The sequence below is a fragment of the Trachypithecus francoisi genome, unplaced genomic scaffold, assembly GCF_009764315.1.
Source record: "Trachypithecus francoisi isolate TF-2019V2 unplaced genomic scaffold, Tfra_2.0 Lachesis_group16, whole genome shotgun sequence".
Lineage (NCBI taxonomy): Eukaryota > Metazoa > Chordata > Mammalia > Primates > Cercopithecidae > Trachypithecus > Trachypithecus francoisi.
The window spans coordinates 63,415,076-63,434,381 of NW_022681461.1; the positions used below are offsets into that span (position 1 = coordinate 63,415,076).

The 19,306-nt window shown below is 45.0% G+C and overlaps 1 protein-coding gene across 2 annotated transcripts in view; it reads left to right on the top strand.

Annotated features, from left to right (window-relative positions):
- The window catches only part of NDUFA8 (NADH:ubiquinone oxidoreductase subunit A8), a 34,068-nt gene that overhangs the window by 13,694 nt on the left and 1,068 nt on the right, over positions 1 to 19,306 (top strand). The window contains exons 3-4 of one of the 2 annotated variants that reach the window (XM_033237568.1): positions 4,017 to 4,182; positions 8,194 to 8,514. In XM_033237568.1, the coding sequence (XP_033093459.1) occupies positions 4,017 to 4,182; positions 8,194 to 8,331 (304 nt within the window). In that variant the 3' untranslated portion in view covers positions 8,332 to 8,514. Of the gene's footprint in view, positions 1 to 4,016; positions 4,183 to 8,193; positions 8,515 to 19,306 lie in introns of those variants that run through there. The other variant, XM_033237569.1, reaches the window with a different exon arrangement.

A 19,306-nucleotide genomic window follows, 5' to 3' on the forward strand; every position in this document is an offset into this window, starting at 1 on the left:
TGTTCTCCATTTGCTTGGTAGATCTTCCTCCATCCCTTTATTTTGAGCCTATGTATGTCTCTGCATGTGAGATGGGTCTCCTGAATACAGCAGACTGATGGGTCTTGACTCTTGATCCAGTTTGCCAGTCTGTGTCTTTTAATTGGAGCATTTAGTCCATTGACATTTAAGGTTAATATTGTTATGTGTGAACTTGATCCTGTCAATGATATTAACTGGTTATTTTGCTCGTTAGTTGATGCAGTTTCTTCCTAGCCTCGATGGTCTTTACATTTTGGCATGTTTTTGCAATGGCTGGTACCGCTTGTTCCTTTCCATGTTTAGGGCTTCCTTCAGGGTCTCTTGTAAGGCAGGCCTGGTGGTGACAAAATCTCTAAGCATTTGCTTATCTGTAAAGGATTTTATTTCCTTCACTGATGAAGCTTAGTTTGGCTGGATATGAAATTCTGGGTTGAAAATTCTTTTCTTTAAGAACGTTGAATATTGGCCCCCACTCTCTTCTGGCTTGTAGAGTTTCTGCCGAGAGTCTGCTGTTATTCTGAGGGCTGCTTCCCTTTGTGGGTAACCCGACCTTTCTCTCTGGCTGCCCTTAAGTTTTTCCTTCATTTCAACTTTGGTGAATCTGGCAATTATGTGTCTTGGAGTTGCTCTTCTGGAGGAGTATCTTTGTGGCGTTCTCTGTATTTCCTGAATTTGAATGTTGGCCTGCCCTACTAGGTTGGGGAAGTTCTCCTGGATGATATCCTGAAGAGTGTTTTCCAACTTGGTTCCATTTTCCCCCTCACTTTCAGGCACTCCAATCAGACGTAGATTTGGTCTTTTTACATAATCCCATACTTCTTGCAGGCTTTGTTCATTTCTTTTTCTTCTTTTTTCTTTTGGTTTCTCTTCTCGCTTCATTTCATTCATTTGATCCTCAATCGCTGATACTCTTTCTTCCAGTTGATCGAGTCGGTTACTGAAGCTTGTGCATTTGTCACGTATTCTCGTGTCATGGTTTTCATCTCTGTCATTTCGTTTATGATCTTCTCTGCATTAATTATCTAGCTGTCAATTCTTCCACTTTTTTTTCAAGATTTTTAGTTTCTTTGCGCTGGGTACGTAATTCCTCCTTTAGCTCTGAGAGGTTTGATGGAGTGAAGCCTTCTTCTCTCATCTCGTCAAAGTCATTCTCTGACCAGCTTTGATCCGTTGCTGGCGATGGGCTGCGCTCCTTTGCAGGGGGAGATGCGCTCTTATTTTTTGAATTTCCAGCTTTTCTGCCCTGCTTCTTCCCCATCTTTGTGGTTTTATCTGTCTCTGGACTTTGATGATGGTGGCGTACGGATGGGGTTTTGGTATAGGTGTCCTTCCTGTTTGATAGTTTTCCGTCTGACAGTCAGAAGGACTGTCTGTTGGTCTGTTGGAGATTGCTTGAGGTCCACTCCAGACCCTGTTTGCCTGGGTATCAGCAGCAGAGGTTGCCGAAGATAGAATATTGCTGAACAGCGAGTGTACCTGTCTGATTCTTTCTTTGGAAGTTTCCTCTCAGGGATGACGCCACCCTGTGAGGTGTGGGGTGTCAGACTGCCCCTAGTGGGGGATGTCTCCCAGCTAGGCTACTCAGGGGTCAGGGACCCACCTGAGCAGGCAGTCTGTCCGTTCTCGATCTCAACCTCCGCGTTAGGAGATCCACGGCCCTCCCCAAAGCTGTCAGACAGAGTCGTTCGCGTCTGCACCGCCCCCGCTCTTTCCCCTAATGGGCTGCAGCTGTGCGCTGTCCGCAGAGGTAGAGTCTACAGAGACAGGCAGGCTTCCTTGAGCTGCTGTGAGCTCCACCCAGTTCGAGCTTCCCAGCGGCTTTGTTCACCTACTTAAGCCTCAGCAATGGCGGGCGCCCCTCCCCCAGCCTCGCTGCTGCCTTGCGGATAGATCGCCGCAGACGGCTGTGTTAGCAGTGAGGGAGGCTCCGTGGGCGTGGGACCCTCCCGGCCAGGTGTGGGATATATTCTCCTGGTGTGCCTGTTTCCTTAAAGCGCAGTATTGGGGTGGGAGTTACCCGATTTTCCAGGTGTTGTGTGTCTTAGTTCCCCTGGCTAGGAAAAGGGATTCCTTTCCCCCTTGCGCTTCCAGGTGAGGCGATGCCTCGCCCTGCTTCAGCTCACGCTGGTCAGGCTGCAGCAGCTGACCAGCACCGATTGTCCGGCACTCCCTAGCGAGATGACCCCAGTACCTCAGTTGAAAACGCAGAAATCACCGGTCTTCTGTGTCGCTCGCGCTGGGAGTTGGAGACTGGAGCTGCTCCTATTCGGCCATCTTGCTCCGCCGGTCACAATTTTTATTTTCTAAGAGAACTTTTGCAAAACTTTTTTTCCATGGCCCAGTGGTAGTACATTTTAAGCGGGGAATGTCTGGATTTCACAAATTCCCAAGGTGCCTAACTGCCTCCATAGAGGAATTTCTCACTGCTGAAGTTGCTGGTTATAGGCATTAGTAGATAATTGTTAGGTATGGGGAACGGGGTCCAGAACAGGGATCCGTGCTACTAGAGTAGTGGCTTGTAGCCCGTCTGCTGCTGCAGCGTTTTGGAGGAATATATAACTCCCATTGGAAACGGTTGCTTTCTACCAAAGTGATTCTTGTGTAGAAGTTTGTGGGTGCAGGTTGTGCTTAGAATACCTGGAACGGAAACCTAAGAAACCGATGACATTGGTGGACCTCCAGGAGGGCAGCTGAGTGGCTTATTGGGCAAGAGTGGAAAGCAGATTTGTCACTGTATACTTCTGTAGGCCATCTCTGAAATCCTTCCTTCCTGATCCATGTTAAACATGATTCATGTGAGAGTGTAGCTAGATTTCTGGAGTGTGACAGGTAAGCACTTAAATAATAAAATTATTATTTCATTGGGAGAAAGAGGTGTTCTGAATTTCACTGCCTCAAGTATGGCTTTTACATAAAATGATGGTATTTTATTCTTGCTTGAACATGCATACTGGCAGGGTTGAATGATAAGGGGGATTTTGCAAAAAACTGAAGCTTATTCTTTTTATACACAGAAGTTAAATTTTCTCTAGCCATTTTTGATAGCCACAGAATGAATTATATGCTGCCCTGCTTCTTAACAGAGAATACCAAATATAATATAACTTTGTTCTTGATAGCAAGGATTAATATCTATTTTTGTTCAATGTGTAAATAGAATGAGGACCTTGAGCTTTTGAGGAGTGGAGTGCAGTTTGTCTTTATACCAACAAGCAGGATCTTCTGCTTGTTAGTTTGTGTATTTGCTTTTTATAATTTTGTCTCTTCCTTTGCCATTGTCTGTCACCTCTGACTTCCGTCAGCATGTCCATTATCTAATTATGCCTCCTTCTCTTCTTTTTTTTTTGAGACGGAGTTTCGCTGTCACCCAGGCTGGAGTACAGTAGCCGGATCTGAGCTCACTGCAAGCTCCGCCTCCTGGGTTCACGCCATTCTCCTGCCTCAGCCTCCCAAGTAGCTGGGACTACAGGCGCCGGCCACCACGCCCAGCTAGTTTTTGTATTTTTTAGTAGAGACGGGGTTTCACCGTGTTAGCCAGGATGGTCTCGATCTCCTGACCTCGTGATCTGCCCGTCTCGGCCTCCCAAAGTGCTGGGATTACAGGCTTGAGCCACCGCGCCCGGCCGCCTCCTTCTCTTCTAAATTTGCTAAGCTGATACCCTTTGAGGAATTGGATCTAAAGAAAAGAATAAATAGGCCCCAAGTAAGGAGTTCCTCTCTGAGTAAAATTTGCATGCATTAGGCTACACTCCTTTCTTCTTACTACATAAAGAAATTAGGTTTTCTACCTCAGAAATCTTTTTTGTTTACTAACTTGTTCTCAACTGGTGGATCCTGAAGTTGTCTTGTAAGTGAGGTAAGAATATTTACTCACATACCTTTCAAAAAGCAAGGCTATGTATTTGAGACTGTACCTATTTTCTTCTCACTTTTCTGTTTTTCATTGTTTTACCATTTTTCTGTTTTTCATTGTTTAACCCAGCCTTCTTTTCCAGGCAGATAAAACGTCACTGCGCAGAGCCTTTTACAGAATATTGGACTTGCATTGATTATACTGGCCAGCAGTTATTTCGTCACTGTCGCAAACAGCAGGCAAAGTTTGACGAGTGTGTGCTGGACAAACTGGGCTGGGTGCGGCCTGACCTGGGAGAACTGTCAAAGGTAAAAAGGCTTCTCCTGGAGGTCTCACTTTCTGACTCAGGGGTGGGATAAAGGCAAGAGGTGGTCAGCAAAGGGTCTCTGTGAATACAGATACGATGTAAGAACTTACCAGATTTACCAAACATATTAATTAGGCAGTGATTATACATAGTCCAGAAAGGAATTTTTAAAAATAAAAATATTTCTGGCGGGGCGCAGTGGCTCACACCTGTAATCCCAGCACTTTGGGAGGCCAGGGTGGGCGGATCACAAGGTCAGGAGATCAAGACCATCCTGGCTAACATGGTGAAACCCTGTCTCAACTAAAAATACAAAAAATTAGCCAGGCGTGGTGGCAAGCACCTATAGTCCCAGGTACTTGGGAGGCTGAGGCAGGAGAATGGCATGAACCCAGGAGGCGGAGCTTGCAGTGAGCTGAGATTGCGCCACTGCACTCCAACCTAGGCAACAGAGGGAGACTCTGTCTTTAAAAAAAAAAAAAAACAGAAAAAAATAGAAATATTTCTTTAGACCTTCTAGCATGTGCAGATTTGTTTTTAGTTAATTAGCTAATTAGAGAACAGAAGGGAGTAGGGGAAGCTAAAGTATTAGTGAAACACTTAGTTGAAAACATTGTGGAGGTTATTGTGGAATTCACTGGGGAAATCGGATCAGGCTTATGCCACATTTTTCAGGAACATATCTAATATTTTTTTTAAAAACTACATAATTGTAGTTTTAAAAGTGTTTCTCTTTCTCCTATATTTCCTATCTTAGTTGTGACACCACCATCTGTTGAAACGTCAGAGCTAGAAACCTGAATTCTTCATTCCCTACTGTTCTGATTCCATGCAGTCATCACTTCCTATAGATTAGCATCTCCTGGAATTTTTTTTTAAATCCCTCATTGTTCCTGCTGCTGTTATCTTATTCTTGGACAGGAGTTCTCAACCTGGGGTACATGAATTTCTGGGAGAGGAGGGTGGATCAATGTGGGCTTTAGATGAAGAATTGAGGATAAAATTACACCTCCACAAGAAGAGTGATCTGTGTGGAAAATAAATCTATGTCACTGTGTTTTTAAAAACTGGATGGGACTCTCCATTGCTGGTGAGATAAAGCATCTTCTCTATAACATGGCATGCAGGCCCTTTATGATCTGACCCATCCCTGCTTCTTCAGCCTCAGCTCTGTCCGTTCCCTCTGGGGCAGCACAGGTAGCAAGGCATGGAGGAAAAATCTCAGGTCTCACTCTGTCTCCTAGGCTGGAATACAGTGGTGCGATCACAGCTCACTGCAGCCTTGACTTCCTGGGCTTGGGTGATTCTCCCACCTCAGCCTCCCGAGTAGCTGGGACTACAGGCACAGGCTACCATGCCCAGCTAATTTTTGTATTTTAGTAGAGACAGGATTTTGCTATGTTACCCAGTCTGGTCTTGAGATCCTGGGCTCAAGCGATCCTGCCACCTTAGCCCCCGGTCTAGTTCCCATCTCTTTGTGTATAGCATCTGTGAATATAAGCTTGGTGTCATAAGTAATAACTTAGCAAACTTTTTGTCTTTTGTATCTGGCATGATTATTTTCAGATACTTTTTGATTTACTGAACATATTATTTTAAATAGTTGATAATTCTAGGTTGGAAAGTGGTAGAACTTACACATGTAACAAATAAAACTACCTTTTCTCATTTCTGACACTTACGAAAGAAGAAATAACAAGTCATGCTAGTAAGAAAGCATATTCTTGAATCTTTGTATTAACACTTTTTTAAACTCTATAAGATAAAAAAAAAAAATTATCTTTACTCTTTTCAAAAGTGTGTTTCTCGACCAGGTGCCATGGCTCACACCTGCAATTGTAGCACTTTGGGAGGCTGAGGCAGGAGGATTGCTTGAGCTCACGAGTTCAAGACTAGCCTGGGCAACATTTTTTTTGTTTTTGTTTTTGTTTTTTTTTTTTTTTTTTTTTTTTTTTGAGACGGAGTCTCGCTCTGTCGCCCAGGCTGGAGTGCAGTGGCGCAATCTCGGCTCACTGCAAGCTCTGCCTCCCGGGTTCACGCCATTCTCCTGCCTCAGCCTCCCAAGTAGCTGGGACTACAGGCGCCCGCCACCTCGCCCGGCTAGTTTTTTTTTGTATTTTTAGTAGAGACGGGGTTTCACCATGTTAGCCAGGATGGTCTCGATCTCCTGACCTCGTGATCCGCCCGTCTCGGCCTCCCAAAGTGCTGGGATTACAGGCTTGAGCCACCGCGCCCGGCCCTTGTTTTTGTTTTTGAAGTGGAGTCTCACTCTGTCACCCAGGCTGGAGTACAGTGCCACAGTCTCTGCTCACTGCAACCTCTGCCTCCCGGGTTCAAGCAATTCTGCCTCAGCCTCTTCAGTAGCTGAGATTACGGGTGCCTGCCACCATGCTCAGCTAATTTTTGTATTTTTAGCAGAGATGGGGTTTCACTATGTTGCCTGTTCTGGTCTTGAACTCTGACGTCAAGTGATCCGCCTGCCTCAGCCTCCCAGAGTGCTGGGATTACAGGCATAAGCCACCGTGCCCAGCCAATTTCATAAATGTCTTTAATTCCTTAAAGGAGCTGCAAATACCAAGAAACCATTAGTGGATAGTAGGAACCATCTCTGCTTATGGCAGGACGTTGGGAAAACTTTCAAAAGCAAACAAACAAAACTAGTAGAATTGAAGACTTAGGTTCCAACTTTAGCTCTGACATTACTGTGTATCTTATCTTAGGCATGCCAACCTCCTTGGTCTTCATCTGTGAACTAGAGATAATAATGCCTCATAAAGTGGTTATAATAATAATTGTGTGATTGTATACCCAAAAGCTCTGTTCCCAATAAAAGGTTTCTGAATTTATACATCTAGGAAGATTAATCTGGTCATCTTATATGAGGTGACTTAAGAGTTCAGACCAGTAGAGGAATAATCAGAAGACTATTGACAGCTGTGGCCTTATGTCTTCTTACTTCTCTGGGCCTATTTATCTTTAAAATGACAGCAGTTTCTGCTGGCTTTCCAGTTGAGATTTTTGTGACCATCAGAGGATACTGTGAGTATAAAGTATCTCTCTCCCTGTTGCAGTTTAGTACTTCACCACTCTCCTGGCTTATTGGCTCAGCTCCCCGATTTGGGTCTTGACTTTCTCCAGTCTAGCTTTCACACTTCCCAGCCTACAGAGATGGGATTTAGTTACTGCCCTGCTTCAGTGGCACCTGTTAACCATCAGGTTAAAACGCAAACACCTTTGCGTATCATTTAATACCCTTTATCATCTGGCCTGTCCACCACTGTAGTGTGGTATTAAGAAGCACAAGCTTTGGAGTAGGCATATCTGACTTTGTGTACTATTTCTTCCGCTATTAGCTAGGTGGCCTCAGTGAGCCCCTGCAGAATGACCTCATAAGAGTGAAAATGGAATGGAATCGTGTGCCAGCATCATTTCTAGCAATAAGTGCTTGGTGTGATGCTTCATCTCCCTCCATTCTTCATGCAGACTTTGCTTCAGCCATTCTGAAGACAAGCCTATCTTCATATGTACTCTTTACTTGGAATGTCTTTTCCTCCCTTGTCTTTCTGACTGGCTCCTGCTCAGACTTTAAGCTAAGTCTTACCTCTTCAAAAATAGTCCAAACCTCCAGCCTTCAGGATGGGTTAGATGTACACAGTCCTTACTCCTATAGCAGGCAGTTCCTGTCTCCATCATTGCCATTAGTCATTGGGGTAATTTGGAAATCTTAGTTGTTATTCCTGGCTTTCTCCCTCACTAGACTGTGATCCCCTTGAGGACAGTATCTTGTTCCCTTCTGTATCCCTAGTTTCTACCACATGGAATGACATAAAGTAGGCTTTCCTGAGTGTTTGTTCAAGAATTAAATAAGTCTGAATGTGATTTGCTGGGGATTTAAGTCGGGGAGCAGTTGTGGCAGCCGGAGCATTGGGGAGACACCAGGAGGTGCGTTGATGGTTACAGATTTCTCCACCCTAGCTTTCAACTTTGCTTTTGCCCTCTTCACCCTTCCCAGGTCACCAAAGTGAAAACAGATCGACCTTTACCGGAGAATCCCTATCACTCAAGACCAAGACCGGAGCCCAGCCCTGAGATTGAGGGAGATCTGAAGCCTGCCATACATGGCAGCCACTTTTTTTTCTGGACCAAGTAAAGATGGGTTCGTGGCCCACACTCGGTCATGTGCCCAGACACCGACTGATGAAAACGCCCATGCAATTTGCATCGACTGATAGTGTGTTCTTTCCGGGATCACAAACATTAACAAAAAAGTTAATTTATGTGACTTGGCAGTTATTCTATACCATTTCCTGTCCATTAAAATTTTTAAAGGAAACAGTTGTATTTTATTATGTTTTATGTGACCTTTTGGCCTTTAAAGATGACTTCCCCTTGCTTTTTCTTCTGTGGTCCTGCCTGTTCCTCTTGCTTTGCTTATGTGGCTGAGGATCCCTGTTAGAACAGGGAGAAGTGGCCATGTGAAGGAAAGGCTTTGTTACTTTAGGCAGCTCCTTGGGGTGGGTCTGTTCACACATTTTGAAGTCTCAGCTCTCTTTCCTTCCATCCAACATCTTAGGCAAATAGATTACCCTAAAGGTCATACAAGGGGAGCCTCCAGGATAGAAGTGCAGAAACTTCTTTGAGGCGTGACTCAGAGAATGGGAGGGGCCCCTAGCATGGTCTCATGCAGTCTTGCTCAAAGTTTCTTGAAGAACCGAACTTCCACCACTTCCCCTTGATATCCCATCCTCAAGCATTATAACCCAGATGTTTTTCCTGATAGACAAGGGAGGTGGAGGCTGAACTTCCAGCTCCAAAGCCAGGAAGTCTGGAGGTCTGAGTGTCAATTCCAACCTTGGGTGTGTTCCTTAACCTCTTGTGAGAGGTTGAATGTGAGGACAAACTAAAGGGCACATGCTTATCTACCTCCTGGGCAGGTTAAAGCCACAAGTGTTTATAAAGCTCTTTGGTTCAAAGCACTATTATGTCTTTTTCCCCCTTTCATTCAATTTTTCACTACTAGGCTGTTTCCTCTACATCTGACTGGATCATTTTATGCCTTCTGGTTATGGCTTTAAATTGCATATGACCCTGCATAAGTCTTCTCAGCTCCCTGGGCCTTGGTTACCTCTTTGCAACACTCGAAAAAGCAAAGCAGTTGGACAGAGTCTTTGTAAAGACCCTTCCAGCCCTTTCTAGATTTTCTAACTGGAGAGATTGCTGTGAGGCTCTAGACAGATGAGGTGCAGGGTCTGTTGCCCGAAGTGCTAGGACAGTTCAAAGAAAAAGCATTGTGTGATCTGCCATGCCCGCTTCTGTACCTAGTGCTGACCCCACAGCCGGAAGCATTTTGGATGCTTCCAGCAGAACCCCCAACCTGTTCTGCAAAAGTTACTTGCCAACCAACGTTTGCCTCAGTTTCTCTAATGAAAAATAATAGTTTTTTTTTGCAATTTTTCAATAGCTGAGGCAAAACTCACTAACCTTTTGGTAGCCAAGTAATTGGAAGTCACCTCTGGTGGGAAAGGTATGAGCATGACTGCAGATTGGTGTTTATATGATACTTCAACCCACATGTTGCTTCCTAGGTTCTTTCTGCAAAGGAAGCTGCGCCTTGCATAAATAATAACAAATACTCATTGTGCACTGTGCTAAGCACTTTACATGTCTCACCTCCTTCAGTGCCCAGAGTCCTTTGAACGAGGTACTATAGGTCATATTCATTTCACAGATGAGGGAAGTTAAAGTTTAGCGAGAGGTTAAGAAACCCCAGTCTCAGATATAAGAAGTGGTAGATACAGGATACAAGTGAAGATTGTCTGGTTCCAATGGCCACACTCCTGTTCTTCAAAGCCATGAGTGGTTCTCAGCCTTGAGTGCAAATGGGAGTTACCTGGGAGGTCTTTAAATCCTGATATTTGGATCCCACCCCCAGAGATTCTGTTGTAATTGGTGTGTAGTGTGGTCTGGGCATGGAATTTCTGAAAGCACTCCTGGCCTATTCTGATGTGAAACCAAGGTGTAGAACCACATACTGATTTTAGACATGAGGAAGCAAGTACAGCAGGCTACCTGCTAGTAAGTGGTAAGTGACTAAGCTGAGATTTAAACCCAGATACATCTGATTCCAAAGCCCGTACTCTCAAAATAAATGGGTGTATATGGAGATCCTAATAAAATGATTTTGATTTAGTAGGTCTGAGGTAGGGCGTGTGCTAACGGCACTGGTCCACAGATCACATGGGTAATGAGGGAATAAACCATACTGTCTTTCTGAGAAGGAGCTATGAGTAATTTACCTGCAGCAGCTTCTAGCACTGTTCACTCCCCAAATGTTCATTCACCTCTTTAGAACCAGAGCAACACGTCTTGAACTGTTAATGGTTTCAAATTGAATTCTAGGATGTAACTTTTGCCCAAGTTGGACAGCAGTTCTTGCCTCCCTCCTCCCCACCTTGCTTTGAATTCCTTGAACAAAGAAACTAACTTTTGGCTTTCCTGTACTCTCGATGGGATTACACGACATCATAGCCTTCTAGGACAGAAGGCTCTAAGTAATTAAATATAATAAGTCTCTTACAACAAGTGCCTGTCTCAATTTCAGTAGGTAAAAGGTCACAGAACAATTGGAAAGCAGTTAGTGTGAAGGATTCCTGAACAGGACTTCAAATAATAGAAAATCTTCCTGGTGGTTTGGCTTGAGAATGATGAGATGAATTCCTTATATCCCCAAAGGAAATTTATCTGCCTCCTTTCTTCTGCCAAGCCTGTTCCTGTCTTCCCTATCTATCTGAGTTAATGGTGTCTCCATCCTCCCAGTATCAAGTAACCTGAGATGCATCTTTGACTCTTCCGTTTACTCCAAGTTCCAATCCAACATCAAATCCTGTTGAGTTTCTTCTGTAATCGCTCACATTTGCTACTTCCTGTTTTATCTCATTGTCACTTTCCTAGGCTGTTTTTTTCCCCTTGCCTGGATTATTAAAATGGCTTCCTAAGTGGTCTCCCATTGCCATCTCCCGCTCCAGTCCATCCTCAAGTTTGCTCCACGTGCCTGTGCTACTCAGCAGCCTTCAGGGTCTCCCAAATGGCTGCTAACTAAAGTCCAAATCCTTAATCTGGCCCTAGCCTCTGACACTCCATAATCTGGCCCTAACCTAGCCCATTTCCCCATCATTATCTTACTTCTTATTATGTAGCCTACACTCTACAACATGCCATTCACCAAGAACCTTTGGATCTTCACAAATGCCATTCCCTTGCTGGGAAACAGTCCTTCCCCACATCTGCCTCTTGAAAGTCTCCCCATCTCTCAAGGCAAACACGAATGGTGTCTTTCCCAGGAAGTATCACCTTCCTACAGCCAGAAATTGTCTTTCCTGCCCCTTTGTTCCCGTGACACCATGTAGTATGATGGTTGGGCATGAGGGCTCTGGAGTTGGGCTGTCTGGATTTGAATCCAGGCTCTGGTCATTTAATGGCTGTGTGACCCTAGAGAAGATACTCAACCTTTCTGTACCTTATAGTCCTCATCTGTAAAATAGAAAGGGGAGGAGATGACAATAATAGTACCTGCCTTCTGGGATGGCTATGAGTATATAGTGAGTTACACACACACAAAATGCATAGTAGAAGGTTGATAAATGGTAGCATTGTTATAAGACTGTATTTGAGTAACACCTGTCATGACACTGGCTGTGTCTTACCTCTCCTGTTCTCAGTGCTGCAAGAGTTGGACTTCTATCTTATTTCTATTTCTATATCCTAGTGCCCAGTATATGACAAACACCCAGGAAATGATTAACTGTACACAAAGTTTACCTTTCCAAAGGACTTCCAAACACTTTCTATGGTATAAAACCACAAACAACAAATTACTTGTATGTAGAAATGTGAGTAACTCTTTGAGGTTAAATTGCCATCTTTGTAGATCTCAAATCCTAGCTGAAATGCTTTGGGTATAATAAAGGATTTATTTTTTTTATGCCCTGAGATGGATCATGGTGGATCATGGCATATTTGGGCTTTAAAAAGCTGCTTCTCCTATTTAGGAAGTTTCAGTTTGAGGTTGTGATGCCTTTATATATCTTGATTATTTGTGATATGTGTCACAAGTAATTTAAGTAACATATTGAAATTTGCAAATGTATTGACTTCTAAAAAATAAGACAGATTCCACAGACTAGGGAGTAGCTAAGTAAGATGTCCTAGGCTTCATGTATGAAAACTGGTAGATCTGGGAAACAAAATGAAGATTGTCTGTGTGCTTGTCCTTCAAAAGTATTAGAATCTCAGCACTGGATACACATTGGAATCACCCAAGGGGATCTTGAAATACTGATGTCTGGATCTCATCACCAGAGATTAGGATTTAATCGGTCTAGGGCCGGGTGTGGTGGCTCACGCCTGTAATCATAGCACTTTGGGAGGCCGAGGCAGAAGGATCACCTGAGGTCAGGAGTTTGAGACTAGCCTGGCCAACATGACAAAACCCCGTTTCTACTAAAAATACAAAAATTAGCTGGGCATAGTGGTACGCACCTGTAATCCTAGCTACGGGGGAGGCTGAGGCATGACGATCATTTGAACTTGGGAGGTGGAGGTTGCAGTAAGCTGAGATCGTGCCACTGCACTCCAGCCTGGGTGACGGAGTGAGAATCTGTCTGCAAAGGAAAAAAAAAAAAAATTGGTGTGCAGTGTGGCTTGGACATACAGGCATTGTAATAAGTACTATCACTCTTGCTCATTCATACTCATAAATACTTCGTTCAGTTGGAGAAAAGGGGGCGTAGTCTGGAAACACATTAACTAGTTAATTCATTCAATCAATATTGATTTTGCAGCCTGCCTTTCTAGACATGGGTAGTGAACAAAACAGGGGCCCTGCCCTCATGGAACTTCCATTCCAGTGGTGGAGGCAATAAACAGGCAATCAGAAACAAGATGATTTCAGGTTGTGATAAATCCTGAGAAGGACCCAAACAGGGTTAATATAATAGTGACTAGCTAGGGGGTGAGGGAACGTTTAGGAAGACAGGCCACAGAAGGACTCTCAGAGGAAGTGGGGATTGAGTTTCCTCCTGGAGTGTGAAAAGAAGCCAGCCAGTGAAAGAGCGGATGGAAGAGTGTCCCAGTCTGCAGGAACAAACCCTTTGGCAGGAGCAAAACCCCAAGGCAGGGCAGGGCTCACTGTGCTTCAGGAACAGAGAGGAAACTCGTTTGCCTGGAGTGTGGTTTTGTGTGGAAGAGCCTAATGCAGGTCACAGCCTATCTATAATACTTCCACCTTTATTATCATGGGGACGTTTCCTGCCATAGGTGTCTCTGCTGTCTGCTGGGTGAAGTCCAGTCTCCCCAGTGTGACAGTCAGTCTCCTCACAGTGTGACTCAGAGCGCTCCAGCTTCATCTCCCGCTACCATCCCCCAGCACTCCATCTGTGTTGAGCCCCACTCTGCACCTTTCCTCTTGCTGTGCCCTCTGCTCAGATGGTCTCCCCCACCTCTTCTTGGTGATCCCTTTCTTGAAGAATCAGCTCACATTTTGTCTCCTTTGTGAAGCGGCTGTCATCATCCCCACCCTCAGCAAGGGAATCACCTCTTCCTCCGAGTTCAGGAGCACCCTGCGCATGACCTGCCTTGTATAACGCTCCTTCGGAGCAAGAACTGCATCTCCTTTGCAGTTGTATCTTCTCCTTTGTGTAACAGCAGCCGACACATAGTCAGTGCTTGATAACTATTTGTTGAATGAATGCTGCACAGCCATCGCCTCTGCAAAAGAGAGTAGCTTAGTTAATCGTTAACTGTGTATTACTCTATACAGAATAAACACCAGGGCATATTCTATGCAAAAGGAGACCCAGGATTCTACCTTAATGATTTTTAACGCCATTGGAAAAGACAGGGGACTTGCAAGCTTTTTGCTTTTGTTTTTTTCAAAAAGAAAAAAAAAAAAGAAGCCCAGAAATCCCTGTCACGGTCTCAGTAAAATTGCTGTCTGTGAACTGAAGGGAGATGGTTGCATAAAAGGTCAAATTAGGTTGTGGTAATAAGAAATATAAATTGCATGCAAGAAATATAAATTGCATGCCAGTATTCCTTTAATTTGAGGTTTGAATGCAAATTAAGCAGGCATGCCCTTTCTGGAAGCCTTGTTTTAATCAATTCTGCTGCTCTGATGGAAGAGTTGATGCTAGGAAGAAAATGATAATGCTATTCCTTTCCCTTGCTCTCTAAAACTAAGGTATTATGTCATGTGACAGTGGTTTGACTTAAAGCCTTTATTTATTTATTTGATTGTTGAACACGCAGCACCCTTGGGCTGCTGTGGTTGTTTCCAAGGATTCTAGTGGTGAATTCATACCAAACAACTTTCCGGAAAGTCCTTTAGCATCTTTTTTCCATATCACTGTGATGGGTAGCCGGGCAATGAGAAAAAGCAGGCTGGGGTGCTACCAGTCTCTGATCTTGTTATGTGGCCTTGGCAAGCACTTTCCCCTTTCGCCAGTTTCTTTAGCTGTAAAATAAAGAATTGGACCAAGTAGGTATCCAGGCTCTTTTCCATGTCAAGAAATATATGAAATGTAGCTTCTCTATTAGCCAGCTTGCTGGGGGAGACAGTGGAGTTTTCATATTTTCTTGAAATAGACCTAATCACCTGGGCAATTCATTCCGGGAATTTCATTAAAATGAGAAGGGCATTTTGGCCTTCTGTTTTTTTTTTTTTTTTTTTTTGAGACGGAGTCTCGCTCTGTCGCCCAGGCTGGAGTGCAGTGGCCGGATCTCAGCTCACTGCAAGCTCCGCCTCCCGGGTTTACGCCATTCTCCTGCCTCAGCCTCCCGAGTAGCTGGGACTATAGGCACCCGCCATCTCGCCCGGCTAGTTTTTTGTATTTTTTAGTAGAGACGGGGTTTCACTGTGTTAGCCAGGATGGTCTCGATCTCCTGACCTCGTGATCCGCCCATCTCGGCCTCCCAAAGTGCTGGGATTACAGGCTTGAGCCACCGCGCCCGGCCGGCCTTCTGTTTTAAATAGATCACCCACACTGACATTTGAAGGACAAAATATAGAAGGGATTCCGAGATTTTGTCAACCACTTCCCTCATTAGAAGTCATGTGGCTGGGTATGGTGGCTCACGCCTATAATCCCAGCACTTTGGGAGGTCAGGGCGGGTGGATCACTTGAGTTCAGGAGTTCGAGACCAGCCTGGCCAACATGGTGAAACCCCGTCTCTACTAAAAATACAAAATTAGCCGGGTGTGGTGGTGTATGCCTGTAATCCCAGTTATCCAGAGGCTGAGACAGGAGAATCACTTGAACCCAGGAGGCAGAGGCTGCAGTGAGCCAAGATCACTCCACTGCTCTCCAGCCTAGGCGAGACAAAGTGAGACTCCGTCTCTAAAAAAAAAAAAAAAAGGAAAGAAAAAAGAAATTATTTCATGTAACTTTCAGGCTGAGTTTCTTTAGAGGATTGTTATGAGGGCTTTGATCTTAAAAGTTAGAAGAGAAACCTTTTGGAGATCATCCATTACTTGAACTGTCTTTTGATTGGGCCAAATTCAATCTGAATTTCTCTGCCCTCCTGGATTCAGGCTGGCTGAAACTGTGGCTACTGCTATCCTATCGTGTGGAGGAATGGTTCGGGACGATTAAACTACAGGAGTAGGGGAGCAGTGCTTGGGACCTTGGAGGAGACCTGAGCATCAGAAGCCTAAAGGGCAGGAGTGGGATCAAAAACTTGACAGAACCGAAGCAGAAAGTTGGGAGATAAACATTCAAACAGAAATAGCTACAAAGGCAGCTGGGGGCGGTGGCTCACGCCTGGAATCCCAGCACTTTGGGAGGCTGACGCGGGCGGATCATGAGGTCAGGAGTTTGAGACCAGCCTGGGCAACATGGTGAAACCTTGTCTCTACTAAAAATACAAAAATTAGCTAGGCATGGTGGTGGGCACCTGTAATCCTAGCTACTCAGGAGGCTGAGGCAGGAGAATCACTTGAACCTGGGAGGCAAAGGTTGCAATAAGCTGAGATTGCACCACTGCACTCCAGCCTGGGCGACAGAGCGAGACTCCGTCTCAAAAAAAAAAAAAAAAAAAGATCTACAAAGGCTATGAACTGACAGTTTGCAGAAGAGAGCATCAGAATGGCCAATAAACATGTGAAAGATGTTTAACCTCAACAGCAGTTAGAATAATGCAAAGTAAAACCATAATAAGATGCCATTAATTAGTTTAGCAACAATGTAAAAAGTTGATAATTTTGAGTATTGACCCAGAAGTGGGGAAATGCCTACTCTCCTATGCTACAGGGAGGAGTTTAAATTGTTGTATTGATACATTATGTTTGGAAGGTAATTTGGTACATCTATCAAAATCTAATGAGTGTACCATTCCTCACCTGTAAACATTTATATCACAGAAGCACTGATTCAAGTACGTTAAGCTGTGTACAAGGATGTTCATTCAGTATTGCTTGTAAAAAGTGAAGAGAGAGAGACAGAAAAAAAGCTTCTGTTCATTAGTAGTGAACAGTAGATGAATTGCAATAGAGCCACACAATGTGATCCTGAACAGCTGTGAAAAGGACCGAAGTGACTCTTTTGACATGGGAAATTTCTATGAGGTACAGCTCTCTTGTATGTCAAATCACATGGTGATCATTTGTTTACTGTTCTACTTTACCTCCCTTTCTTGACTTGAGCTTCTCAAGGTGGGGACTGTATGTATTTTATCTCTGGCAGAAGCAGAATTAAAACCCAGGGCTAGGCTGGGCATGGTAGCTCATACCTGTAATCCCAGCACTTTGGAAGGCCAAGGTGGGAGGGTCACTTGACCCCAGGAGCTCAAGACCAGTCTGGGCAACATGGTGAAACCCTACCTCTCCAGAAATGAAAAAATTAGCTGGGCATGGTAACACGCGCCTGTGGTCCCAGCTACTCAGGAGGCTGAGGTGAGAGGATCCCTTGAGCCCAGAACTTCAAGGCTGCAGTCAGCTGTGATCATACCACTACACTGCAACCTGGGCAACACAGCAAGATCCTGTTTCTAAATAAATAAATAACCCATGGCTGTTTGGCTGCAAAACCTGGGCTCTTTGCTTCCCTCTTAGTTATGGAGCTGGTGATTTGGGTGATTGGTAATGGAAGCATGAGGACGGACAGGAGAGAATATGGAGAGTGAAGTGTCTTGCCCAGGCCCAGACCATGCAGCTCTAAGCTTATTACTGTCCAAAAAGCCACTCTGGTGACTCATGAGACAGGTGAGTCTTCTGTCAGACTTGAGAAACACACTTTGCTTCTCTGAAGTTTATTTTTCTCCTTTGAGAAATGAGAGTAACAACAGTGCTGCCCTTCTGGGGTGGTTTTGTTGATTCTGTGACAAGATGATTATACATTACCTTGCACCAAGTAGGTGTGCGGCCAATAGGACCCCTCAGGCTGACAAGTGCCCTCAGCAGGGGGTTTTGAGGCAAGGTGGACAGGCAGAGGGACAGACCTTTTCCAGGCAAGAGGGAGGGGCTGGCAGAACACAAAGTCCCAGCCACAGGCTATCTGAATGGAGGCCCCCCAGCCCGGTGTTCCCTGTGAGTCAGCCTTGGGCTAAGTGGCAGACAATAGTGTTAATTAAAAGGCCATGTTTCTTGACAAAAACATCCACCCAGCTTCCAAGCCTGGAGACAGCTTGAACCAGTTGTGCAGTTCTCCGCAGCATTTGGGGAGGATTCCCGCCTGCTCGTGACCTGAGCACGCAGTCGCCCTCTCGTGCCGGGTGAGGGCTCTGACTCATTGCTAAGTCCAGTGTCAGGAATGGTCTGGTGTCAGAGGACTGGACTAACTCATGGAGCCTCACAATTGCGAGACCCTCAGAGAACCATAAATTCCCTTTACTTCACAGATGGGGAAACTGAGGCCCAAAGATGGGAAGGCTTCAGATAGTAGTGAAATTAGGATCGAGCCTAGACTTCTGACTCCTCACTGTGGAACTGTGGACTACCTGTGTGGCTGCAACTCAATGTTAAAAGTTGTGCAGAGTTGGATGCCTGCACAACTTTTAGAGAGGAGGAGCTTAGAGGCAGGGGAGCAGTGTGAGCAAAGATATGAAATGGGCCTGTAGAAGCCCATGGTGGAAATGATAATTACTGACACTTATTAGGTACTTGCTGTTTGCCAAGCACTGCACTAAGGGTTCTACATCTATTGACCCACTTATTTCTCGCGATGACTTCATGAAATAGGTGTTCCTGTTATTCCCGTTTTATGGATGAAGAAGCTGAGGCTCGGAAAGGTTATGTCATTACCACGGGTCACACAGCTATATATAGTAAGTGGCAGAACTGGGATTTAAACCCAGTTTTGTCTGACTCCAAAACCATAAGTCTTAACCTACCAAACTTAGATAACACATGTGGAAATGCTTGGCACTTAGTAGGCATTTGGAAAAGGTGAATTGACTCTGAATCATGAAAATTGTCAACTCGCATTTGTCAAGCCTACCACATGCCAAGCGTTTCCACGTGCATTATCTATGTGTGGTGTGCTGGCCACCACCACTACTACTATTATTATTACCTCCTTTGATCGACATGCCAGCTCTGCTAGGTAAGAATCTTTTCCCCAAGTTTTAGATGGAGAGCTCAGGCCCAGAGAAGTTAGGTGGCCTGACTGCAGAAACACAGCTGGCTGGTGGCAGAGGCATCAGACTCAAAGAGATAAGCATAAAGGATGGCCTGGCCAGATCTCAGGAGGTGGGGAGCGATGGGGCAGGACCAGGGGCAGGGCAGCAGCCCCTTCCTGGCTTCCTGACAGCGCTATTGTTTGAAGCCGGTTCTTGGACATCCAGGAAATGGGCGACATCACTCCCAACAAAGGGGAGGAAGCTGCTTGAATGTTGCAGCTCCACCTCATGCGCTCGCCCTGGGGCTGGAGATGGGAGCCTGGCCAAGGCTGCCTGACCCTTCAGCTCAGCCAAGCCACCCAACCCCCACCCTCGGGTCTGGCCTGTTCCCTCTTCTCTGTGCCAGTCCATTCCAAACCTTCAAGCCCTGACTAGCAGACCAGCCTGCCATAGAATGCATCCCCTGATGCATTCTCCACTGATAACCCTCTTTCTGAGAGCCTCTGCCTCCTAGA